Below are 26,733 nucleotides of genomic sequence, written 5' to 3'. Positions count from 1 at the left end.
TTTTCCGGCTGTCGGCCGTCGTGCTGATATAATGGCTTCCGACGGTATGGATGAACGATCCCCGCTGCTGTCAGCGCCGAACTCGGGGAATGTCACGCCCACAGTCCCGCCGTACCTGCAGGACTCAAGCCCGAGAGGTAACGTTAAATGTGTGAATTCGTGATTGCCTGTGCTGAATCATTTAGGGCTGTGATCTCTACTACAGCCCGTTTATCGTGATACATTCGGTGTGCTCGACTTCATGCGGCACTGCGCAGACCGTCCGGGGAATGACATCACAGCACCGCGGGAGCGACTCGAAAGCACAGTTCTGAGAATCGCTCACGCGGTATTGTGATGTCATAGATTGATCGGTATGCGCAGCACCGCATTAAATCTCAAGACAACAAGGGATGTCAGATCTGGTCGGTCCTGACGGGCCTCGATCAACATCGTTTTTCTTTCTCTGCAAGATATTACATTGCCAACATATAAATGAAGGCCAAATTACGCTTTACTGAGCATAAAATGCCTAAAATGTTTCATTTTGTAAGCTTAGTAGCATATGCAATGCTTGATAGGTTGGATCTACATCCAAGCATGCTAGATATCACATTTGCATGTGTTGTGTGGTCTCTCCTTATTTCATACAATGTGGTTGTAGACATTTAGCTTTTAAGAGTAACGGTTATCAGTATACGTATTCATCATATATGTGCATGTGTAAACATAAGCTGACAAAACACTTCTATGCATGCATATGACACAAGTACACAAGCAAACAAATAAAGGATGTTAAACAATGTTTCAGTCTTCAGTTTAGTGATAGCTACAAAGAATCATTAGATGATTCTCAAACTTTTAATTGTAGTCTACCCAAACACAAATAATTTCTTATACACTTATTTTTAATATAAAAGAAGGCCCTCACAACTGTTTTAGGACCCTGGTCAGCCAAAAAAACGGGAGTGAAACTTCATAATGGACAAACTAGAAATTCAAATCTCTCAACCCATTTTATTTTTTGCTTAAATCCCCCCTTGTTTCACTTCCTGATAAGCATCAAACAGATTTACATTTTTACCATATTTTATTTTCCTTCATCTCATTATTCATGGATTTATTAGCTACTGTGATCAGATTATGGTATATGTGCTCGTTTGGTATGGCTTTATTATCTGGCCTAGCATTTCAAACCCTTGCATTTCTTTCATTGATGACTGTATGAGAGGGATTAGCTTTGCCTGTTGAGGGAGGAACTGCGTCGCACAACACAGTTTAGTTTGCTGAGATTGTTATTTATTCTGCACTTGCAGTCTAAAGGCAATGCTACATTTGTTTGTTCATCTGTGTGTGCTACACCATATCGTATAGAAGTGAAGGAGTGACAGGTACTTTATTAATGATCCATCTTGTTAAGGGTCTGAGTGAGAAACAGAAACGGGATATGAAACAGCCTTGACCTTGTGTCACATTCAATGAATGGGTTTGAACTGAACAAAAAGGAAATATTAATCAAAACACTTGAACGTTAGGTTGTAGGTCAGCGCAAATGGAATTTGTCACAGATTTTGACAGAAATTTAACAGCCCTCATTCGCATAGTCCTCAAAAACTCAGTGTTTTGGCTTATTTGTAATGCATTCAGCTATTAATAAGTGTCTAAAATTTAAAGGAGCAGTTCACCCGAATACTGCTGATCTGTATGTTTACATTAACATTAAAAAATTAATAATTTTCTGTCATAAATGTAGAGATGCACCGAATGCAATTTTCTTGGCCGATTCCAATTTTTCTGTAGGTAGGGCTGTGCAAAAAATCGCCTGCGATTCTCATGCGTGTTTCAAGCGCCATCAGCTGCTTTCAGATGGAGCGGCATTTCCCACACAGAGCCGTAGGTTACAGAGAAGTTAGGCAAATTCGGGTTCATAATCGAGGAAAATCGACTCCGATAATCTATGCGATTTTGCCTAGATTCTCTGTGAACTACGGGTCTGTGTAATCAATGCCACTCCATCTGAAAGCAGTTGATGGCGATTTAATACCAATCAAGGAACCGGCTTTACTGATGAAACATGCATGAGAATCGCAGGCGATTTTTTTGCACAGCCCTGTAGGTGTGACCTGTCGATACCAATTTTTGCAGATTTTTTTTCCTAAGAACTACTTGACAGCATATAGGCTACAAACAAAAATGTACTTTTTATTAAATAACTTTATTTTCAACATAAAAGAAATGATTAAACATTGCACTTTCGTCCACACCGCGTTAAACTAAAACACGACAACAAAAGCAGTCTTTAGATGCAATGTACGTTATTTACAGCAATAATCTGACTTTAACATCGGTCTTTACCGATTAATTAGTACTCCACCCCCTACTTGTCTTGACGTCATTAACGTTATTGTTAAAGCAACATGGTTATATCGTTGTTTGAGAAACATGCGGGGCAGGAATCAATATAGGCATGGGTGGACTGCAAGGGCAGTTCAAATTACATCTACAATGTTATAGCCAGTTAGTCTAGTTTGAAATGTGCGTCCGTTTTTGTTTTGGTTGTGTTGTGTGATTCCAACCGCTATTTACCCAGAAGTGTATTTAGTGTTGAAAGTTGGCGATAAGCACAGATGAAACAAGCAAGAAAACTTTAGGCTACTACTATTCAAATAAGGAGGTTCTATTGAGCAATACTCAGTATGCAAGGAAAATAATAAATTCAACTCCACACGGTGGGTCAGCAGAGTTGAGGGCTTTTGTTTTCAGCATAGCAAAGCTACATGTCATTTTGGATGAAACGTTCTCCAGAGGTCACATTTGTCGTCCCTATATTATTACTTTGCCAACTAAAAAAGAAATTGCCATATATAATAATAATAACACACATTTTTAATGCCGTTACTCAAATAAAACCGCAATAAATGTGACGTCCAAAAGATGCCACCTCCAAAACGAGCCGAAGATTGAGTTATAAAAATCTACTGGCTTGTAATTTGCCTTTTTTTCTGTTGGATAATATGGCCATGAGTACGGTACCACGCGGCTGGGCTCAGCTCACTTTACTTTGTCTCGGCTCGCTTTTTTATTGGAGTTTAGTGCTGCCGTGACATCATCATAAAAACGTGATATACAAACAAATGCTCAACACAGGAGCAACGGAGTATATTGATGGAATGGTGTTCTTGATTCTCGGCATGTGAATGTTTTTAACAGCTAAAAGGGAGTTTGGGAATTTGTACAACCAAACACAGAAGACAACATAATTCAGTGTGCTTGGCGGCTCAAAAGGGTAAGCAAATCTTTCATTTAGCAGTGACGCTGAAAGTGACAATACTCTCTGACCAATCAGTGATCTGCAGTGTTACACGTCACCTTTTAGTATCAGTATGGCTAGCTTGGATCCTCAACCGAGGTGATACTAAAAAAAGTATTCAGTACTAACTGTAACAGTTCAGTAAGTCTATAATCCCACCAGTACTGTAGACAGTGGAAAACCCCCCCAAAAGGGACCTGTATGAACCGTACCGGGCTGTACTATCTTATGGAAAAGCACCAATATAAATGTGCAATGGTCTAAATTCGTTGGCGCTGGATCTTTTCAAGTGTACAATAGCAGAAGATGGAGGAAGTGATTGTGAAAAAGGCTGGATAGCAATTAACAAATAAGTAATTGTGGATTAAAACGTGTGTACCTGGCCTGGGCACTACAAGTTTGTCACATGGGATGTGTATATTTATATATACACATATGACTTTATGTACAGTTCACATGTTCAATGCATTATGATGACTGGTCTTCCATCGCTACTGTCATTGCATGCTAATGCTAAATCATCGATCCCTACATGTGGGCCGCATATATTTCTCAGATATGAAATATGATAGGAAGACAGGCAGGAAGGGAGTGGTGACAACAGCTGGCTGCATGGTTGGGAAAAGTTTCTCATCTTACACATGGTCCTGGCTGGTGGTGGAGAAATGGGTCCTGTACTTTCAGTCGGAAGCAGCAAATGTCAGTGTTTTATCAGTAAGGCAAAATGGAGATATTTGCAAACCTGACTGTATAGACACTTCTACAAAATACACAGCTGCATTAATGCATACCAAACACGTGTTAGACAGCAGCTAAACCTTATGCATTCGGTACTTGCAATGAATGAATTTTTTAATAAAATATGACCTCAAGGGCATTGACAAACATAATGTGTCTAAAAATAATTAAACAAAAAGTTCAGATCTTTCATGTCTTTATTGAACACACTCATTTAACAATCAGAATGACAGTGGAAAAAGTAAGTAAACCTTTAGAATCAATAACTGGCTTACCCCCCCATGGCAGCAATAACCTCAACTAGGCGCTTCCTGTAGCTGTGGATCAAACCTGCACATCGTTGAGAAGGAATTTAAACCCATTCTTCCTCATGTGTATGGCCTTCTTCAAGTCAATCCATACAGTAGCACCTCTATTGGGTTGAGGTCTGGGCTTTCCAAAAGGGGGATTTTGTTTTTCTGAAGCCATTCTGTTGTGGACTTGCTCTGGTGTTTTGGGTCGTTGTTCTGTTGCATCACCCACCTTCTACACAGTTTCAGCTGACGTACAGACATTGTCACATTATCTTGAAAAACTGATACACTTAGGAATTTATCCTTCCCTTAATGATTGCAAGCTGGCCAGGCCCTGATGCAGCAAAGCCCAAATCATGATGTTTCCTCCACCATACTTTACAGTTGAGATGATGTTTTCATGATGATATGCCGTGCCCTTTCTACGCCAGATGTAGCACTGTGTGTTTTTTCCAAATAGTTCAATCATAGATTCATCAGTCAACAAAACATTTTGCCAATACCGCTGTGGAGTGTCAATGTGCTCTTTTGCAAAGTTCAGGCGGGCAGCAATGTTCTTTTTAGTAAGCAGTGGCTTCCTTCGTGGTGTCCTGCCGCATATACCCTGCTTGTTTAGTGTTTTACGTATTGTAGACTCATTAACCGAGATGTTAGCAAGTTTCAATGATGCCTTGAAATCTTTGGCTGTCATTCAGGGTTGGTTCTTTACCTCATTGATGAGTCTTCGTTGTGCTCTTGGTGTCATTTTGACTGGGCGTCCACTTGGTAGAGTAGCAACAGTCCCAAAGCATCTCCATTTGTACATTGTTTGCCTAAAAGTGGTGAATTTCTAAAGTCTTTGACATAACTTTGTAACCCTTTCCAACTTTACGTAAAGCAACAATTATTGATCATAGCTCCTCTGAAAGCTTTTTTTGGCGAGGCATGGCTCACATAAGCGTGTTCTTCAAACTACAAAAGTTTGAGGGGTTTTTATCAGTTAAAGTAGCTGTAGCTCACACCTCCAAATGTATTTTCTTAACCAGACTCCAGTTGTGCTTAAACCTGACTCCAATTTTAGCATTTATGTGGTCATTAACTTAAGGGTTTACATACTTTTTCCACAAACAAGAATTCGATTTTTTTTGTGTGATTGTTTCTAGACACATCATGTTTGTCAATACCCGTGACCCAGACGAAGATCAGATCACACCCCATGACACATTTATTCAGAAAATCACGAAACTCCAAAAGATTCACATACCCCCTCCTGCCACTGCATTTAATGCTATTAAAGTATGAGGAGCCTTTCAACCAGCCTAACAAAAATGTGTAGACAATCACCTACTACATCTTGAATATGCAAAAGGAAACTACTATAAACACTATAGTGTAAACAAATTATTGCTTTTTATGCTAGATAGCATAACATTTTATGCTATACAATAGCTGTGATTTTGGGATGTTTGGCTGACCAATGGAGGACAAGGAGAGGGTCATTCTTGATAAAACTGGAGCAGAAATTGGTCACTTTAACCCCTTACTCACAGCACATTGATCCCAGAAAAGTCCCATAACATGGTCACCGTGCCTTCTTTGTGAAAACAAACCAGTTGCATAATTGTTTCTCGAATCACTCCCATAAAGGGGACCTTGTAACATTGCTGTCACGTTTATAGAACGCATCCTGTAAACAAATGGCAGAAAGGGGCGTCATAGTAAGGACACATGTGTCATCGCAACAAAAAGTTATGGTTCAGCTTTTTGACAGAGTTTTTAAATGCAGATCAACATTCCCGATGAGTAATGTCTGAAAACTTGAATGAAATATAGATCAGGGAGCTCGTCACTATCCACACTGAAACTGAGATCGATTCCCAGCATAATATAACTGCACCTCACGCGCTCATTTATGATAGAATCAGAAACAAAAATGTATTTGTGTGGTTTCTCGAGAGAGAGAAAATCATGAATAAATGATTAACAAGCGTAAGATGACTTTTACGTCACGTGCCTTTAAGGGATCTTTACGGGATGTGTGTGAATGCTTGCATAGAGTCCAGAAAATCACTGGCAACGTGAATGAACCAAAATCAAATGACCCCCCCAAAGACATTTTCTGTGTATTTTCCATTATCTACCTATGTGTGAAAAGAGCTTTTGTCATTAAAATAAACCTGTTAGAGCCATGGCATAACACACACATTAACATCTCATAAGAGCTCAATTGTCCAAAATGTTGATTGTTTTGACTCAAAAATAAAGAAGGCAATACATAAACAACCATAAAGAAATGTAATATAAAATGTGAAGTAAAATGTAAAAAGAGAACATAAACAAAAATTCACATGAACAAAAGAAGACACTCAAATTAATCTAGAGAAAGAAAGAGAGATAGAAAGCAAGATGAAAGCTCTTACATGGACTGATGATAGTTGAAGTTCTTGATGGCATCAGTTAAGGTTTGATAAGTTTGTAAGGTTCGTTCAGCATAGGTTTAGCTGAATGGTTTGATGTTAGCATGCAGAGAGGGACTGTTTGTATGCTTTTAGAGTGCTCTACTGATAAGCTAAAGTCATCTTGTACTAATGCATTACTTATTAAAGAGTTACTCTGTGGTTTGCGAGGGCTGTCAGTTAAAAGTTGACAGAGAGTGTATTGCCAATACAGTACCAATAACCGGTGAGAAAGCAGTCTGAAAACATTATAATCAACCGGTCGTATTTCAAAACAAGTATTTGATTCCATATAGATCATCTTATTCACTAAGACATGAACGGATGGATTCATCTTGACAGCTGAGATCATGGGGTCAGAGCTGTCAGCTGGTTGTACTGGGGTGTCACATGTTCAGCATGGCGCAGCATGACTGTGTTAGTGGCAAACATGATCATAAAATGAGAATAAGTCTATAGAAGTATAGTATTTACTGTAGATATTAACTGGAGGACTTGGCTGATGACACAGCTACATTTTAATGTAAGAGAGTCATTAAAGGTGGAATACGTAGAATTTTTACCACTAGATGGCGCCAAAACACAATAACATCAAATGACGCTCTGACGCAGCGTGGAATTATGGGATTTGTAGTCTTTAACTCAACCGCTGATGGCCATCAATCAGACGCGAACGAGAAATCACGTTGACGGATAAGGTAATCAAGTCTTATAAATGTTGCGTTTGATGACATCGTTCATTTCATTATGTAAGTTTATATGTGACGTTTAAAATTAAATTGTTAGATGTTACAGTATTAGTCCAAATTCGATGGTTAACACAGCACAGAATTAAGTTTTCAACTTACAATCTACAATGATTTTTCACATAATGTATTGACAGTACAAATCTTATTGTGAAGTGTCTTAAAATGACCATTTATATTGCTGTACAATACCTCGATGTGCATATCGTCCGCGGGAAGACGCGCTGATTACAATCTACACACTAATGTTGTGATCAATATAATATAGCATACGTCTTTTGAAGGGTTACGAATCAAAACAACTCACCCATCGCGTAAAACACAAGCAGGATCAGAATCTCTGTCTAGTTAAACGTTGTCGCGAAGCTCTCTCTATCCAGATAATGCAACAACAAATTGATCCTCTCTCGTTTTGTTCCAAACTCTTCTTGGGTCGTTTGGTTGGCCCGTACGCTTACAGGAGCTGACACAACCAGTGGCAGACGGTAAAGAGTAATCCATAAGTCCATAAGCAAGCACGTAGCCCGACAGGCACTAACGCATAGTTCCGCATTTGTCCACGATACTGGCTGCGTCCGAAAACTCAAGGCAGTGACTTGTTGCCTCGCTGCCTCATGAGGAAATGACTCGGAGGCATGAAGGCAGCTCAGAGAAAGGCTTTTGGTAGCGTGTTTGAAATATAAACAGAGAGCGCCTTTGTGATAACTAATCACATATTTGAAAACTACAATACTAATTTCTCGCTAGAAATGCAATTAAAATGTGTAAAAAGTGAAAATATACCTTTATTTACACTAAATTTCTGCTTCAGTCGCTTCCTTGGCCGCCATTTTATTTTTTCGAACTCGGCCACTGTTGTCATGTGGTATACGTCAGTAAAGGCGGTGACAAAGGGTCACATGGATATTAACGTCATTGACAGGAGACTGCACTGCCCCGTGTCAATGTTTTGAATGGCACTTTTCTCACGATTTACAAGTAGTTGAAAACATTACAGATATTGATAGTAATCAGCTGGACAAAATATATAAAACTGGCCTAGTGGTTTTTGGACATTTTACTGCAAATATCTTACAAATTGCACCTTTAAAGGCAAAAACAGGATTCGGTTATTGCTATTATGACTTCTATTGAGAGTCTGTGAATATGCTACAGATTGGCCAAGTTTCATATTTCTGTTTAATAGCATTATTTAAGTTCATGTCAGGTGTAGTTTCTATACTAGCTGAGAGATATGCTCCGCCAAAATATGACATATTCAATAATAGCCATTATGAGTTATATAGACTTAAAATGTTTTACAGTATAGCGAACTGTATTAACATACCTGTACCAGTTATAGGCTATAATATAAAAGCCCATGAGCACTAAATGCTATGTTAATGCTGAACCTCCAGAGTTATAGACATGTATCGACTATGTGTTTCTCTTCCTACAGCTGAATTACCTCCACCCTACACGGCTATCGCCAGTCCAGATGCTGGAGGAGTTCCTGTCATTAACTGTCGAGTCTGCCAGGCTCTTATAAATCTAGATGGGAAGCTCCATCAGCACGTGGTGAAGTGCACCGTCTGCAATGAGGCCACGGTAAGACAAATCAACCTGCGGCTCATGCTTAGTCATCCACAACTTATAAAAAGATAGGCCCATATCTGTATCTGCATTCATGTGTCCGAGGACACCCGTAGACAGAATAAAACACGGAAAGTGTGTCGATGTTGTGTGATATCCTCAACAGCTAGACTGCGACTTTATCTGATTTTGTTAAAGATTACAAAGTCAACATCAGATATGATTTACGGTGTAATTTGAATGGATTTGAACAGTGACAATGATCTTGTACCCCTCAGATTTGGTTCAAATGTTTTATATATCCTGGTGCAGACCTGACCTCAATACGAGGCATTAGTTTTTTCGGTTTCAGGTGCTATGTCTAGACTAAAATAAGAGGTCTCTCTGTGTACAGATCCTAAATCACATGCAACATTGATGAATTAGTCAGCCAGAAAGGCAGATTTTGACTGGTCTCAACAATAACGTTATTATTTGGGAGTTAGCGCTTAAAGAAAATGCTTAAATAATAGCATTAGTGTATATAAAACTACTTTCAATGCACAACACCAATTTCTCAGTGAAACATGTCTCACTCTTTTGAATGAAAGTTTTTACTGCCAATTTTAAATTTAATTAATTAAATGATAAGTATTTAAACCACAAAATACTTCCCAAAATTAAATGATAAAATACAATTAAAACTGAAAAATGTGTGTTTAAAAGCAAAATTAAAAGCAATTGAAATTTTGTTTTCAAGGCAAGACTGTCAGTATTAAAGGGATAGTTCGGCCAAAAACGATATTAAACCCATGATTTACTCACCCCCAAGCTGTCCGAGTTGCATATGTCCATCGTTTTTCAGACAAACACATTCTCGGATATTTTAGAAAATATTTTAGATCTTTCTGTTCATTAAATGTAATGTTACGGGGTCCAGCAATAGTCCACGACCTTCAAGTCCAAAAAAAGTGCGTCCATCCTTCACAAATTAAATCCAAACGGCTCCAGGATGATAAACAAAGGTCTTCTGAGGGTAATCCGTGCGGTGTTGTTGTAGAAACATCCATATTTAAAATGTTATTAACGTTATTAACTACCTTCCAGTAGGGGTGGGAATCGCAGGGTACCTCATGATACGATTCAATGCACGATACATGTCTCCCGATAACGATAGTATCACGATTCGCCGATTCTCCGATAATCGATGTATTGCTTGCAAATTATATGCCGATACATAATGATATCTGCCAAACTATAAAAACAAAATGTCCAGGGAAAGATTAAGTGGAACTTTTCTCTTTATGCAAGTCCACAAAAAGTTTTTAAGTATAGTGCTCCAGACTACCTTTTCTACTAAGAGCACTGTAGCCCCTGACTGAAATTTTTAAGAGTGCAGAAATGTTAGGTGCACACGTTATACCAATGAATGCAATTATTTACTATTTCCCCATAATATCTGCATAAGCCTACTGGCAAATACTTTAATAATAAATAGACTTCTGTATATGCATTTGTTGCACATGTCATTATCCACAATTGATCAAACTTTAATAGGAAGCAACATACCCTTTTATCTGTAGTGGATGTTCATTTATAAATTGTCCCGCTCTCTCTCTCTCTCTCTCTCTCTCTCTCTCTCTCTCTCTCTCTCTCTCTCTCTCTCTCTCTCTCTCACACACACACAAGTTCACACACGGGGCTACGTAGACTAGTTTATGGTCGCCGCGTCCGCAAGAGCGCGTTGGTGCGCGCGGCAAAAATGACGTCAACGCGGAGTGGGCGGTCGCACGCGTTGGGTGCGCGAGACCCCATTTCGCGTGGCGCTGTGCACGGCATTTTTTGTAACTTTCCGCGCGGCTCCGCATCCGAAAATGACCGAACTCGAGGCGATTCTGTCCGAGCAGGCAAGCCTGTGACGTATCTCTTTGATAAATCCAAGCAAAACAATGTATATATTTATCTGACGCTCTGGAAGTAAAGTATGGAAACTTTGCAGTTTAAAACACAAATTCTTTTACATGATTCAGAATGTTTGGCTTATATTTGTATTGAATGAACCACTGGATGAGGAATAAAATATAAACCTTAAGATGTCTGTACTGTTTGTTTAGTAAAAACGTTAATGAAATGATAATGTTTAAAAAATACATATTTAAAAGATTGTTGTTTTATTCATGTTCTCATATTTATATATATCAAACTCTAATGTTAAAAGCAGTAGGGTTGTTCCAGCGGACGACTTCTTCTATCCTCTTCTTTGTGTTTGTTTTTGACTTTATTGCTCGCGTCGCCGCCTGGTGGTTAAAAAAATAGTGCAACGGCGAGCGCGTTAACTAAACGCCTCGTCCGTTTGGTGAGACGCGCGCGCGATCCGCGGAGGCTTGCGTTGCGGACCAAAGCGCGAGTATAACCAGCCCTAAGATTACTGAGCGCATTGTGACAAAGAATTGACGCGTCATGCAAATGAGCAGTAAAAACACGATCGCACATTCGTTTTTCTGTGGGCTTGCAATCTACTCGTCTTTCAAACTGAAATAACAACTAGAAAAAAATGCAGGTCGCCCATGTGTGAGTACAAATGCTCGCGCTGTCTCATTTGTGCACAGTCTGAAGTCCTGAGGTAAATGAACAATATATTAGCAATGTGTATAACATTGCAAGCACATTAAACATTTATGCTGATAGCTTTTCTTTGTAAACGGACACATAACAAAATATAAATGTGTTTTGTATAAACATTTATAATTTTATCAGCCCATCAATGGTATAAAAGCATTTCAACTTAAATGGCTGAGGCATCTAACGTTATTATTTTACATTCATCCGCCATCCTATCCTAATTTCTTTCAGCGTTTGTTCATGTTTTCATCATTCTAATCATTCATGTGTTTAGCGCCACCCCGAGGCGCCATAAAGTAATGGCGCTGGAAAATCTATTTAGGGCATCTTGCTTATTAATTAATTTATCGATATTTGAAGCCAGCGTATCGATTCTCGTATCGCGGAGGCTGACGGTCGATACATCGCCATATCGAGATTTTGGCACACCCCTACCTTCCGGTAGCGCCGCCATCTTAGAGTCATCCGCATTCATGATGAGCGCTTACGCAGCATACAGCGGTTTCTCTGTTGCTGCTCTGTCCCCCGCACTCCGAATTTGTCATACGTCACTAAGAAAAGTGCGTACACTACGCTAATACTTTCTCCTGAGTCTAAGATGGCGGCGCTACCGGAAGGTAGTTAATAACATTAATAACATTTTAAATATGGATATTTCTACAACAACACCGCACGGATTACCCTCAGAAGACCTTTGTTTATCATCCTGGAGCCATTTGGATTTAATTTGTGAAGGATGGACGCACTTTTTTTGGACTTGAAGGTCGTGGACTATTGCTGGACCCCGTAATATTACATTTAATCAACAGAAAGATCTAAAATATTTTCTAAAATATCCGAAAATGTGTTTGTCTGAAAAACGATGGACATATGCAACTTGGACAGCTTGGGGGTGAGTAAATAATGGGTTTAATATCGTTTTTGGCCGAACTATCCCTTTAAAATTAAAAGTCAGACATTAAAAAAGAAAGAACAAAATTTTTGAAAGGCATTTTATTAATGCTCAGGCAATAATAGTGAAAAAAGTCTATTAAAATGTAAAGTTCAATTTTTTTATTTCATGGTTTTCATTTTCGTGGTCATTTTCACCTTGTATGCAAATTATGTGTTTATCAGTCGGTGGGGTTTACTTGCTCACAAAATGAAGAGCGTCTGAAGCAGTGTTGACAAACTTAGCAACTTTATTGCTACATTTAGCGACTTTTAGACCCATTTAGACAAATCTAACTGTACTAATCTGTACTGTGTCACACGAGTACCGGGTCTTGCTATCCCAGTAAAATGCTTGTCTCTCTCGGCATCTACATTGACGCTGTTGTGCATTGACCAATACTTAATTTTAATATTGGCAGTCTTGCCTCGAAGTTGTACTGAAAATTACATTTTAAATCTTTACTTGAAGAGTTTCGTTGCAAAACGAGATAACCACCGTTTTGTTAATTGTTCAGAAATCGCGTTTTTTGGTTCTGCATTCCAATTCATTTCAGTGCAACTGCAGTTGGTTTGTTTTGATTTAAACCTTCATAACTTAAAAAATACAGCTAAGTAGCACCATAAAACAAAATAATAACATGATAACATAATAATAAACATGTTTTGACAAAAATGTTAAAAAATGGATTTATCTCGTTTTGCAACGAAACTCTTCACTTGCTTTTAATTTTTTTATTTGACAGGGAAGATGCATTATCGCCTTGAAAATGAAAGAATTTCATTTTCGATTTTGGCACATATTTTGCTACCGAGCCCCCTAAGGTGACATTGGAGTAAAAAAATCTAAAGTTTAGTTTCATGTGCTCACATAAAAACTTTTGCATGCGCACATGAAACTAAACGCGATAGTTTCATGTGCGCACACAAAACTTTATGTAATTTTTGCTCCATGTCCCCTTAGGGGCTTCGTATTTTGTGGCTAAATTTGCGGGGAAATTTTTTACTTGTTATATAATTAATTAATTTAAATTGGCTGATCTTCCATACTTTTGCCTTTAGTTTTGCTATTAATCAGAGATAATCACAAAAAGGTTCATTGCACAGATGTACTGTATACATCTTCATTTAATTTATTAAATGGATACATTTTTATTATCACTTTTCGAAAGCACCTGTACCCACACAATAAATCATCATCTTGTATCTTGTCAAATGTTTTCTCGGCAAGGTGCCTTCTGAAACACGATTTGCATTTAATTCTGTTACAGCCTATTAAAAATCCACCTACAGGAAAGAAGTACGTTAGATGTCCTTGCAACTGCTTGCTAATCTGTAAAGACACTTCTAGGAGGATAGGATGCCCCCGACCCAACTGGTAAGTGTTAATGAACATTTTAGTGGGTGGATGTTAAGTGGGTGTGTGTTAAATGTTTACAGCTTATCACCATAATGGTGACTAGGAGTTCTGTCATAAGTGTTGATGATACCTCAATTTGTAGAAAATGTAATTTATGTACATGTTCATAAAACGGTTATTTACCCAAAGCTCTTAATGTAACCGAATTCTCTGAAAACACATAGTAAGAGAAGAAAATAAGTACTGAGGTTGTTTTTATTGGCTCCCAGCAGACGCATCATCAACCTGAGTCCTGTGATGGTGATTCCAGAAGAGCAGCCGGCTCAACCAGCTCTACCTGTCCAGTCTGAGGGCATGCGTGTGGTCTGCGGCCACTGCGGAAACACATTCCTGGTATAAAATTTATTTGATTGTTTTAGCTTTGGGATATAATATTGTATCGTTCAACCAGGGTGCAGCGTCTTAAAATATTAAAGGAATAATATTTCAGCCCATAAATAAAAATCAGCCCATATTTTACTCACCCTCAAGCCATCCTAGCTGCATATTGTTATGGTAGACACAGAGATAAATCAACAGGTGGTCTACAAAACATGTACAGTATCAGTAATCCAGACACAGTGATGATGTACGACGGTATGATCAGGGAACAGAACAAACACAAAGGCTGCGTCTGAAACCGCATACTGTTCATAGGTACTGAATGAGATGTTAACGCCATATTGATACATCACGTGACAAACGTCGTCATCACGTCATGTCATACCAGCGCAAAAACGACCGCATCGCTGCTTTCGCCTTTCTTCTTTGTTGCATAACTCCACTCCTAGGGCATCATGGGATAGTGAAGTGTCCATCGTATGCACGCTGCAGGTCATCCGGGTACTTTTCGCATACTGTTTTTAGAATACTACATGTTCGTACATACTACTCGCCTCGCCTACTGCTTTTCACGTACTATATATAGTATGGAAGTAGGCGGTTTTGAACGCATCAAAACACTTCTTGACTGTCACAATAACACAAAATGATTCGGGACAGGTGTCTGTGATTAATAGTCAGGTGATGCAGATCGTTGAGGGAGAGTGAGTTTCGAGTCTGGTGAATCAGTAACACACATTGGGAGGTTCACATTTTGCGTCTAAAAACGTGACCGCGCAGCTTTCCTCCTTCTTTCCAATGCGGCATTCTGAAAAGTTGGAAGTTTTTTATCTGGCTGCGGTGCCTGGAAAAAAAGAGCGTGTCACACGCGTGTCACACCGCGTGCGCGCCGCGCCAAAATAATGTATTTGCATGTGCAAAAGACACAAAATGTGTGACCTTTTTCTTTTAGCCAACCAGAGTTGGACTTGTATTACATAATATCCTGCCTCTTGTCAGTTTTATAATGACTATTGGATAGTGCCCCATTTTTAAATCTCCGAAAAATGAATCTACCTATCATAAACTAATTCATACAGTTAAATTAAATGTCTTCTTAAGTAAAGTAATGGGTTTTGGTGATGGGTCAAAGGGCATTCTTTCCTCGTGAACGCATGTACTATACGACCAACGTTAAGTACTGTATTAAAAAACCACAGCTTCACCTCTGAAGATATTTAATAACTGTATATATTTGTTTTTGATGGTGGGATGTGCTAGTTGACGCTTTAAAAAATGGGACACTATCCCATTCCATTGTAAGGCTGAAAAGAGCCAGGATGTTATTTATCAGTGGGGGCCGGTGACTTCTCTTCCGAGAGGCACAAATTCAAAATGTGTGTTCGGAGTGTCATGTAAACCTATGTACATGTCAAAATAAGTGCCTGATGCACATGCGTCGAAAGCAAGCGTGCCGCACAACCCCTGAAAAGGGAAGCCAAAACGTCTCGATCGCCCCCCGGTGACTGGTCCCAGTATAGCTCATAAACCCCGCCTCCCCATGTTATTCAATGGGACTTGAGACCAACTAAACAATTTAATTACACTTCAATTATCTTTTATCCAAAGCTGGATTATTTACTGTAGTTTTATCACGCTGATGTAAATTCAATTGTTTGTTTTTAAAATAAGTTTTTTTTGTTAGTTATTTAATGCTATAAAAACGGTGGTGTCACGTCATGATTGACAGCTGTGATATGCGCATTCTGCGAGGGCGGAGCCTTGATTTCGCGGCTTTATTTCCTGCTCACTACTGCGCAGGACTAGTCCCGAAAACGCTACTGCGCAGACTCAAGACCCAAGATGTCAGCGCCGTATCGGGACTCTTGCGGCTTTACTTTTCACCAGTGGAAGAGAGCGAATGGGCGTCGTCCATCTTTTTTTACAGTCTATGGTCGAAAGTGTTTATGATAAAAGAGACGCTCATGTTCACGAAATACTCGTAAGACACTAACTTAACAGTAAACTCTGATTACACATGAGATTAAACAAGTATCTAGCGTCTCTTTAATTATAACACCCCTTCGAAGCATCTGCAGCGGGGGCGTGTTTTGACATGTCGCGTGGTGCACATGGGTTCGCGAGGTGCCGAACACATATTTTGACATGACGAGCCACTAATTTTTATTTTGGGGTGAACTACTCCTTTAAACAAGTTTATGAACACAGAAACTGTGAATGCATGTAGTGACACAACATCTTGTACATTCTTATTAGTGTCTTGTAATGCACCTCTTTGTAGGGCAGTGATGATGACTCGGTTCAGCCTGCCTCAGGTCTGGCTAATGGCGGCGTCTCTGCTGTCGTCAAGGTCCTAATGTCCCTACTAGTGTATTTTCATTGGGTGGACTAAACACAATGATAAACTAATTAGAAATAATGACGGCGCTTGCAAGGCAGCACTGTATTGACATTCCTAAAACATTCTGGTGGTCAGGGGTTTGATCCAAAGTAGCGATCAGTACTAAAGTATTAAGGGGATTGAACACGTTGTTTTCTATGAGTATATGCACACCGGCGCCGCCAGGTGGCGCCTGTCCATGCCGCCTAGCTTTGACTCAGGAAGTTGCTCGCCACACAGCCCCACTCACATAGTTTAACATTGAATAACATCATATTTGTCCCAAATCATTAATGATTAACATTGGCTGCTAACATATATTTTGCATTTTGAAGTAGACGCTATCTGACGAAGCTCGCGCTATTTAATGTGCACTTCCGGTTTACGATACCTACCTTTCTTGGTTGTGCATTCCAATTAATTTCTATGCAACTGCAGTTGGTTTGTTTTGATGTAAACCTTCATAACTTAAAAAATACAGCTAAGAAGCACCATAAAACAAAATAATAACATGAAAACGTAATAATAAACATGTTTTGAGAAAAATGTAAAAAAAATGGATTTATCTCGTTTTGCAACGAAACTCTTCATATATATATATATATATATATATATATATATATATATATATATATATATATATATATATATATATATATATATATATATATATATATATATATATATATATATATATATACACATACATACATACATACAGACATACATACATACATACAGACATACATACATACATACATACATACATATATATATTAGTGCTGGGCAAAGATTAATCGCGATTAATCGCATACAAAATAAAAGTGATTTTTGGCATGATATATGAGTTTCTGCTCTGTGTAATTATTATGTATAAATAAATACACACACATTCATGTATGTATTTAAGAAACATTTACATGTTTATATATATTTATTTATAAAAAAATAAATAAAAAAAATTATATATAAGTAAAACAATTCTGAAATGAATATATGAATGTGTGTGTGGTTAAATATACACAATTATTAGACACAGTACACGCACATATATTATGCAAAAAATCACTTTTATTTTGTATGCGATTAATCACGATTAATCTTTGCCCAGCACTAATATATATATATATATATATATATATATATATATATATATATATATATATATATATATATATATATATATATATATATATATATATATATATATATATATATATATATATATATATATTTCTTATACATACTTAATTATGATTGGGCTTCATGCTGTTATCGATCTCTGCCTCATATATATACATTTGCATTTCATATATAATAATATTTTCTTTTTTAAAACAATGCTGTGGTTTTGCCTTGCAAGCGCTGCCATTTTGTTTAGGGAATACAAATCTAGTTTTGAAACATTGTACAGTTCAGATGAACACGATCCTTTGTGTCCTTTACATATGTGATGCAGCAGCTCCTTGCATTAAACCCACTAATTTTCCACCTATTTACACAAATGTGTTGGCTTAAAATCATCTCCAAAATATTTTAGTCTGGGATCATTTTAAATGCCAATTAAACTAATATTTGAATTGAATCCACTGACCACTGAAATCAACTTAGTCAAATGAAGTTTAGACAAATGAATTGTGTTGCTTTGTTTGATCTTTCTTTTTAACTTCCTCTGTTTTCTGTCCGCAGTGGATGGAGCTCCGATTTAATACATTGGCCAAGTGCCCACATTGCAAAAAAATGTGAGTTGTCATCATTTCTCATATATTTACATTTATGCGTCCTGCAGAGGCTTTTTATTCAAAGTGTTTCCGTGTACACATTTTATAAGCATGTGGATTCCCTGGGAATCAAACCTGTAACTTTGGCATTGGAGTTGTGCTACAGGAATGCTTATATCTCTGTACGTGAGAAAGCTTAAAACTTTATTCGTTGTGCAAATTCTCGTCTCTAACATAAAGTTTCTGATGACTTGAGCCTGTGTGGTCGTATGGCACTGATGTCATCCCGATCGTAAATCTAAACATGTGACGCGCATTGCTAGCCTAGGGTCAGGTTTAATTTGTAATGGGCAATTTGTACAAGTATAAATAAACAAACGTCTTGTAAAGCGGTGCCTGTCGGTCGAGGAGAGAGCGTGACAGACCAAATCACACTGACATGTGTAACATATGCATTGCGCATTACTGAGATTACCTCACTCATTGTGAGGGTGAGATATGACAGAGGAGGAAGAGATGAATGCTGGACTCCTAACTCCAGTAAATCACAAACTTTCACTGGAATACAGAGAGTTTAAAGAGGCAGTGAAGGAGATTAAGCAACTGATTTATTGTGATTCCAGAGGAATGTTTGAAAATCCCATCACATGAGAGGCATGTGAGGGGTCATTATAAGTCTTGGGAGTGGAGTGGACCTTGTGACCAGTGTTGGGTGTAAGGAGTTACTAAGTAATTTGTTTTCCTTGAAGTAAAGTAAGGGATTACTTATTTTTCTAGTAATATAATTACAGTTACTTCTGATGTAATTGAACTGAATATTGTGTATTCCTACCAAAACTTAACAACTACTTTACTAAGTATTAAAGCAACACTAAAGAGGTTTTTTATCTTAAAATAACATTTCCAAAGAAGTTTCAGCGGTTTATCCACTCGAACCAGGGTAAACGGCACTTTCACATTCGCTCTCTCTATCGGCCAAAACCGCACTAAAGAAGTTTCCAACCGTCGAGTCGCGGTCCTGTAGTTCAAATGAAAACTACAAAAACTTGGTTTACGGCAGACCTACCATCCAATCAGAGCCAGCTTCGCTGCAGTAGGCTAAATTATTTACGACAGTGGTAATGAACAATTCCACTTCCAACCTGTAGGGGGGGCAAAGATCAAAAACTCTTAGTGTTGCTTTAATAAGCAGTAATTATTAGCGTATTCTGGCAAAAGTAGTTAATAGTTAGTTAATATTGAGAATTGGACCTTAAAAAGTGCGACCAGAATAATTTATGTATTTTTATATGATTTTTTTGAGCCGTTGCAAGCCTATCTTTGTATTATTTACTAAATATGATTTAGAAAATAATAAGTAATAAAAGGGGACATTTCACAAGACTTTTTTAAAGATGTCAAATAAATCTTTGGTGTCTCCAGAGTACGTATGTGAAGTTCTAGCTCAAATTATCAAATAGATAATTTATTAAAGCATGTTAAAATTGCCACTTTTTAGGTGTCAGCAAAAATGTGGCGTTTTTGGGGTGCGTCCTTTAAAATGCAAATGAGGTGATCCCTGCACTGAATGGCAGTGCTTTGGTTGGATAGTGCAAATTAAAGGGCGGTATTACCCCCTTCTGACATCACAAGGGGAGCCAAATTTCAATGACCTATTTTTTCATATGCTTGCAGAGAATGGTTTACCAAAACTAAGTTACTGGGTTGATCTTTTTCATTTTCTAGGATGATAAAAGCACTGGGGACCCAATTATAGCACTTAAAGGAACAGTATGTAGGATTGTGGCCAAAACTGGTACTGCAATCACACAACTGGTGGCCAATACACAAAATGGTGTCAGTGATACCACTGCTGTCAGTGATATAAGTATTTGAAATGAAAATGATTTCTTAATGTCTAGTGACATATCAGGGCCATTTTATGATTAATTGATATACATTTCTTACATACTGTTCCTTTAAACATGGAAAAGTTGGATTTTCATGATATTTCACCCTTTAAATACTTTTTGGAGAGAGTAATTTGTACAGTAATCAAATTACATGATTGAAAATGTAATTAGTAATTTGTTAATTTTTTGAGTAACTTACCCAACATGGCTTGTGACCCAGTTATTTGTCTTATTTTGACTTCGCAAGCCATTCAGCCCAGAGCTGCTTTTCTTGTTAACAGTGTTTCTTAGTAACTTCACTTCAGTCTGATTTGCACAGTACAGGCATTTTGTTATTTTGAGCGACTATTTTAGCCTGACCTGGCTCGTAAAAATGATTTTAATTGCTGTAATACTTATCCTGAAACAAGACCGTTATGCCTGTTTAATGAAAGGCCGAAGCAGCCTAGCGGAGCAGTAAACCTGGCAATAAAACATGATTTAGGTCTATTTAAAGAAGCAGTGGGTCAGAGTTACTAAAACATTGTGTGTATGTTATCTTTTTCCTCAGATCTTCTGTAGGAAGTGCCCTACCCAGAAGACGCTGCTGTGCCTACATTACAGTAGGAATGATCTGCATTTTCATCGGTATAGGTTTAACAGTGAGTATTGCTAAACTAATTCATATGGTGTTATACATTTGGTGAAGTCCAAAATAATGTCTGAGAACAAATTAAAAGTCTCAGATCATTTTTATTTATTTACATTTAGAAATAATTCTAAAAAACAATCCAAATATTTTTCTGCGCTGTTTTAGGTCACCAAATCAAACATGCAAATAAGGCCCGGTTGCATTGAACTGTGCCTGAGCGCGATTGTCCACACTGACTGTTTTTATCAATTCAACCCGAATACGCTTCCGTCATTGTTTTGATGAAAACAGGAAGTGCTCTCTCAACACTGGAGCGCACTGTAATGTTAAGTTTGTGGCTTCTATTTTGAGTCGTTTGGGATGCGATGACACACAGTCCTCTCACCATGCCTTCATATTGCTTAGTCGATCTATCGCTTATTTCGCTCAGACATTCGTGTAACCCTGCTGAGTGCATAAGATAGTTATTACCAAGGCAGATGAATGTAAATGACTCACGCAAACATTGTTTTCTTGCAAAACAGTCGGCAATAAGTAGGTGAAATTACCCTGTGGTTTTGTTTCTTAATATTGATTTTTTTTTCAGATTGGAGTCAAAACTGGGAATTGAAAACAGCCAGAATTGATCAAACTCAAACGATACCAGACCCAACTGGGTTATGTCATACTATTAAAATTACCCCAGGATTTACTCACCCTCAAGCAATCTGAGATACATATGTCCATCATCTTTCAGATGAGCACATTTGGAGTTATTTGAGTAAATGTCCTTGCTCTTCCAAGCTTTATAATGGGAGAAAACAGGGATCATGGCCCAAAAAGTTTTATAAAATTTGAATTCCGTAGATTATTTCTGTGAAGGATGGATGCACTTTTTACATGCACATGTATGCACTTTTCAGAAGTTGTTCCCTGTTTTCTCCCATTATAAAGCTTGGAAGAGCAAGGACATTTAACCCTCAAACGGTCCTTGGGGTCTATATGACCTCAAACGACATTTCATTGGTTGAAAAAAAGGTTTCCTTCATCTCAGAGATATAAAACTTTGTGACTTTTCCTAAATAATCTATCCTTACATACACAAAAAACTGGGCTTGATTCGGTTGTTCTAAAAACATTTTTTATTAATCTGTCTCTTGGGGTCAATATGACCCCAATTGAAAGTGAGTTGGAAATGCAAAAATCCTATAGATCCAGCATAAATCTAAAACTTTTGACACAGAAATGAAGGCCTGGTACTTGTGCACAAATGCAATGCACAAAACACACACACACACACACACACATTCTGGTTTCCATGTTTTATGGGGACATTCCATAGACGTAATGCATTTTATACTGTACAAACTGTATATTCTATTCCCCTAACCTACCCCATTACCTAACCCCAACCATCACAGAAACACTTCTACTACTTCAAATTTTCAAGAAACATCATTTTGTTTGATTTACAAGCTTGTTTCCTCATGGGGACGTCAAAATGTCCCCACAAGGTCACAAAAATACTGGTATTCCTATCTTTGTGGGGACAATTGGTCCCCACAACGTGATAATTACCAGGTACACACACACACACACACATACACACACACACACACACACACACACACACACACACATACATACATACATACAAACACACACACACATGCTCTTTCTCTCTCCTTCTCACACACACTCTCTCACCCAAACTCTCTCTCTCAAGCACACACACACACACAGACACACACACACACACACACACACACACACACACACACACACACACACACACACACACACACACACACACACACACACACACACACACACATACATACATACATACAAACACACACACACATGCTCTTTCTCTCTCCTTCTCACACACACTCTCTCACCCAAACTCTCTCTCTCAAGCACACACACACACACACACACACACACACACACACACACACACACACACACACACACACACACACACACACACACACACACACATACATACATACATACATACAAACACACACACACATGCTCTTTCTCTCTCCTTCTCACACACACTCTCTCACCCAAACTCTCTCTCTCAAGCACACACACACACACACGCGCATGACTGCCACAGAGATAATTTTTATAGAATTTGGCAAATAAAATCAGTTACAAATGCAGAAAAAAGATATAAAGGGGTGTGACCTAATGCACCCACATGTACACTCTCTCTCACACACACACAAACACACACACATGCACTCTCTCTCTGCCTCTCACACACATTCTCTAACGCACACATGCTATCTCTCTCTCTCTCTCTCTCTCTCTCTCTCTCTCTCTCTCTCTCTCTCTCTCTCTCTCTCTCTCTCTCTCTCTCTCTCTCTCTCTCTCTCTCTCTCTCTCTCTCTCTCTCCAGTGAACTACACTGCGACCAAAATGGTCGCATATGCGACCTTTTGAACTGCCGTTGCGACCCTAATTTTTAATGGGTCGCAAATGTGCTACCTAATGTTTTAGACAATATGCTATGATTTACTATGAGCATTTATTAAAACATAAATGTGGATTTTAAGAATACGTTTTATAACATGCTCTGAGCCTTCAACACGTTGGCCTCATTTTGCGTGAAAGCACGTTTCTTTCTCACATTTTTTTAATGATCTTATTATTAATAAACCATATCTTTTTTAAAACCATATCCATATTAAGTTTGCACAGAGATTGTAGCAAAAAAAGCAGTGCTAATGTCAAGCCAATTGCGCTGAACGAGCAAAGCAATGTAAAGTCTGTCACCGGGACAGTAAGTAGACTTTTAAATCTGAAATAATGAGTGGATTAAGCTTTTTAAATCGGCAAGAGAGAAATAGAAAGATAGAGCAGAAGCAGTAAAAGTGCCTATCTAATAGTAATTATTACCATTATAACATCAGTCATAACATCAGTCACATTTATAATATATAGACCTGCACTGTCTATTAATATACTGTACATAGTATTGTATTATATTGAGTTTGATAAAAGGGGTCTAATTGCTTCATATATCAGTGCAAAAACAGTAAGTGTTTTCGTGGTGCTTTGACAAACAGTGTCAGCTTTGTTAATGGCAAAGAAAGTTTGGGGTGGTTAGATTAATGAAATATAATGTGAAATTAATATTAATTTTCAATAAATCAAAGTATTGTGTTGTGTCACACATTATTAGTTTTTTGTCACATGTGTAGACCATTATTTGTCAGTGGGTAATGACCGGCTACCACCACAAGTAAATTTCAGATCTGTGGGAAACGCTGCAACGTTTAAGAAAACAAGAAGGCATGTGGTCTAAATGATGGCAAGTAAAATGAAAAGCATATCTGTATGCAATACAGTTTCATTATTGTTCATTATTATCCAGCGCGCCTTAATATAACTTGGAAAAAAATATGTGCGACCAAATCATATTTTGCTCCAGTAACTGAAAAAGTTGGTAGGGCAAGTGCCACCAGTCGAAAAGGTTAGTGTAGTTCCCTGCTCTCCCTCTCTCTTTCTCTCTCTCTCTCTCTCTCACTCACTCACTCACTCTCTCACTCTCTCTCACACACACACACACACACTTACACTCAGTCAAATTTCTGTGGCATTTTGTAAAAACTGACATTTCAGAATGCATCAAAAACTATAAAACTATTTGAAATAATATTTATTTTTAATGTCCTTGCTAATGTTTATATAAACATAAATTTACAAAATCTATCACAAAAGTAATGATTTGAGCAGTGTTCCATATCCAGTAAAATTAATGTGTATCTATGGGCATCTGCTGGTCGAAATTATTTAATTCCTAAACAGTCATTCTTTTATGTTTTTTTTCTTCTAAAAACCGATGGCTGAATTCAACACCAAACATCTATATCAATATCTAAAACCAATTTAAATCAAATTTAGATCATAATTTATGTGAATTTTCATAAAAATTGTATCTTTTTTAGGCAAGCCAATGGTGTAGTTGAGGAATTTAGTGGTAAACCGGTACAAAAGTACTTCAAATCTCTCAAGACACAGCTTTATTGTATATATGAGAAATAAACAAAAAAAAAAGATGTATTATTTGTATTACTGAAAATGTATATTTTTCTTACAATTATGGTCATATAGACCCCAATGGCCAGAAGTGTAAACAGAAAACGAGGAGCGTTTGAGGGTTAATAAAATAACTCCTAATGTGTTCGTCTGAAAGATGATGGACATATGTATCTCAGATTGCTAGATGGTGAGTAAATCATGGGGTCATTTGATATTTGGCTGAAGTATCCCTTTAAAGCGTCAATCTGTAACATTTGCCTTTATATCACTATCTCTGTTTGACACATAAAATTGCAGGTTACTTTAGGTATTTATAGACGGTTTCATCGGACACACACGCATTGTCGCGGTTATGCTTCTGCGCAGAACTTAACTTCCGGTCTCTGTTTGTTCAATGGACTGACTAGTGTCTAAAATGAACTCATACCTCATCAAAAGCAAAAAAAAATTTGGTTTCCTAAAGACAAGGGGAGACGGCGATCAGGAATCACCACTATGTGAAGGGAAGTTTGGCAGCCGATCTGTAGTTAAGATTGTATACATTATAAACACATTTAACGTTAGCTAAGTGTAGTTTTTTATATGCTTTAGCTATGATTTGTACTAAGGTAATCTACTTGTTGTTTATTTTGCTTGTTATGAGAAATAAACTACTCTTTGCAGAGTTTACCGGAAGTTACGTTTGTTCCACTAAAGCTGTTTGTTTATGTTGTTACTGCTGAAACCATCTATATGTGCATGTATTGAAATAAACCTGACATGTCCTGCGAAATCCGACCAGACAACTTATTACCCATTATTATAAGCTTGCAATATTATAAGCGAATCGTAAGGTGAGGAGACTGTTTTGAACTCTGTACTCAATAACTGATTTTTGTTTATTTATTTATTTTTTCAAAAAGTTACGACTTAAACATACTAAACTTAAATTATTACCTTTTGGTGTCATTTCAATATTTTGTGTTTTTCCTCACAGGTGGGCACTCAGGACTTCGCCAGGCGCTATCATGCTACTTACGTGTCCTGGGCCTTTGCATATCTACTGGGTCTTATCGCTCTGGTACGGGCCTGCTACTGGGGAGCTATTAAAGTCAGTTATCCAGAGAACACCTTTGCATAGACAAAACCTCATCCATCCTTTAAACAGTCCTTATAGTATTTGATTTATCCTGATTTTACCAGGTTAACATAGTAACATGTTCACTCCTGTTACAAAAGCTGGAACTTCAGGATCCAGATGGTACCTGCTAACGTCTCTCTTTCAGATCGAGATATGATATTTATTGAAATGATTTAAAGGGTTAGTTCACCGAAAAATGAAAATTTGATGTAAATTTTCTCATTGTTATTGTTATGTAGGTGACATATATGGATCTAGGTGATTTAGTCCACAGGTTACATGTCTTTGAAAGTCAAAAAAGCAGATATCTGCAGCTCCTGCCAATATATTGCGTTCTTACCCTGCAAAAAAATATTTCTTGCTTAGTATTTTTGTCTTGTTTTCAGTACAAAAATCAAAAAATTCTTAAAATCAGGATGCATTTTCTTGATGAGCAAAATTACATAAGAAAATAAGTCTAGTTGCACTGCAAAAAATGATTTTCAAGAAAAAAAATCTTGGTATTTTTGTCTTGTTTTCAGTAAAAATGTCTAAAAATTCTTGGATTGGGATGCTTTTTCTTGATGAGCAGGGGGATCCAGGAAAGTGGGTCTGGTTTTTGGACTA

At 37.8% G+C, this 26,733-nt stretch overlaps 3 protein-coding genes across 4 annotated transcripts in view; 2 read left to right on the top strand and 1 right to left on the bottom strand.

Moving 5' to 3' along the window:
* The window catches only part of tmem106bb (transmembrane protein 106Bb), a 33,180-nt gene extending 26,320 nt beyond the window's left edge, over positions 1-6,860 (bottom strand). The window contains exon 1 of the mRNA XM_055220087.2: positions 6,720-6,860. Coding sequence (XP_055076062.1) covers positions 6,720-6,753 — 34 coding nt within the window. The 5' untranslated portion in view covers positions 6,754-6,860. The remainder of the gene's footprint in view (positions 1-6,719) is intronic.
* gmnn (geminin DNA replication inhibitor) overlaps positions 1-26,733 on the top strand; it is a 228,615-nt gene that overhangs the window by 53,479 nt on the left and 148,403 nt on the right. The window lies entirely within an intron of this gene.
* Positions 3-26,602, top strand: pip4p2 (phosphatidylinositol-4,5-bisphosphate 4-phosphatase 2). 2 transcript variants are annotated; one of them, XM_055220089.2, is made up of 8 exons: positions 3-137; positions 8,940-9,088; positions 13,876-13,982; positions 14,234-14,357; positions 16,627-16,695; positions 18,415-18,467; positions 20,889-20,979; positions 25,984-26,602. In XM_055220089.2, the coding sequence occupies exons 1-8, from the start codon at positions 32-34 to the stop codon at positions 26,125-26,127; spliced, it is 843 nt and encodes a 280-aa protein (XP_055076064.1). In that variant the 5' UTR covers positions 3-31; the 3' UTR covers positions 26,128-26,602. The 2 variants fall into 2 exon arrangements, with proteins under 2 accessions (XP_055076064.1, XP_055076065.1); XM_055220090.2 differs by lacking the exon at positions 16,627-16,695 and having other exon boundaries at positions 25,984-26,600.

This window comes from Misgurnus anguillicaudatus, chromosome 20 (genome assembly GCF_027580225.2).
Source record: "Misgurnus anguillicaudatus chromosome 20, ASM2758022v2, whole genome shotgun sequence".
NCBI lineage: Eukaryota > Metazoa > Chordata > Actinopteri > Cypriniformes > Cobitidae > Misgurnus > Misgurnus anguillicaudatus.
The sequence above is the reverse complement of the archived record's forward strand: the minus strand, read 5'-3'. Positions and strand labels throughout refer to the sequence as shown.

Bases quoted from the DNA above. Each gene is read 5' to 3' on its own strand.
- pip4p2 (XM_055220089.2), top strand. From the start codon at position 32: ATGGCTTCCGACGGTATGGATGAACGATCCCCGCTGCTGTCAGCGCCG. The intron at 14,358-16,626 runs GTATAAAATTTA...ACCTCTTTGTAG, and splicing joins ACTGCGGAAACACATTCCTG to GGCAGTGATGATGACTCGGT. The intron at 18,468-20,888 runs GTGAGTTGTCAT...CTTTTTCCTCAG, and splicing joins TGCCCACATTGCAAAAAAAT to ATCTTCTGTAGGAAGTGCCC.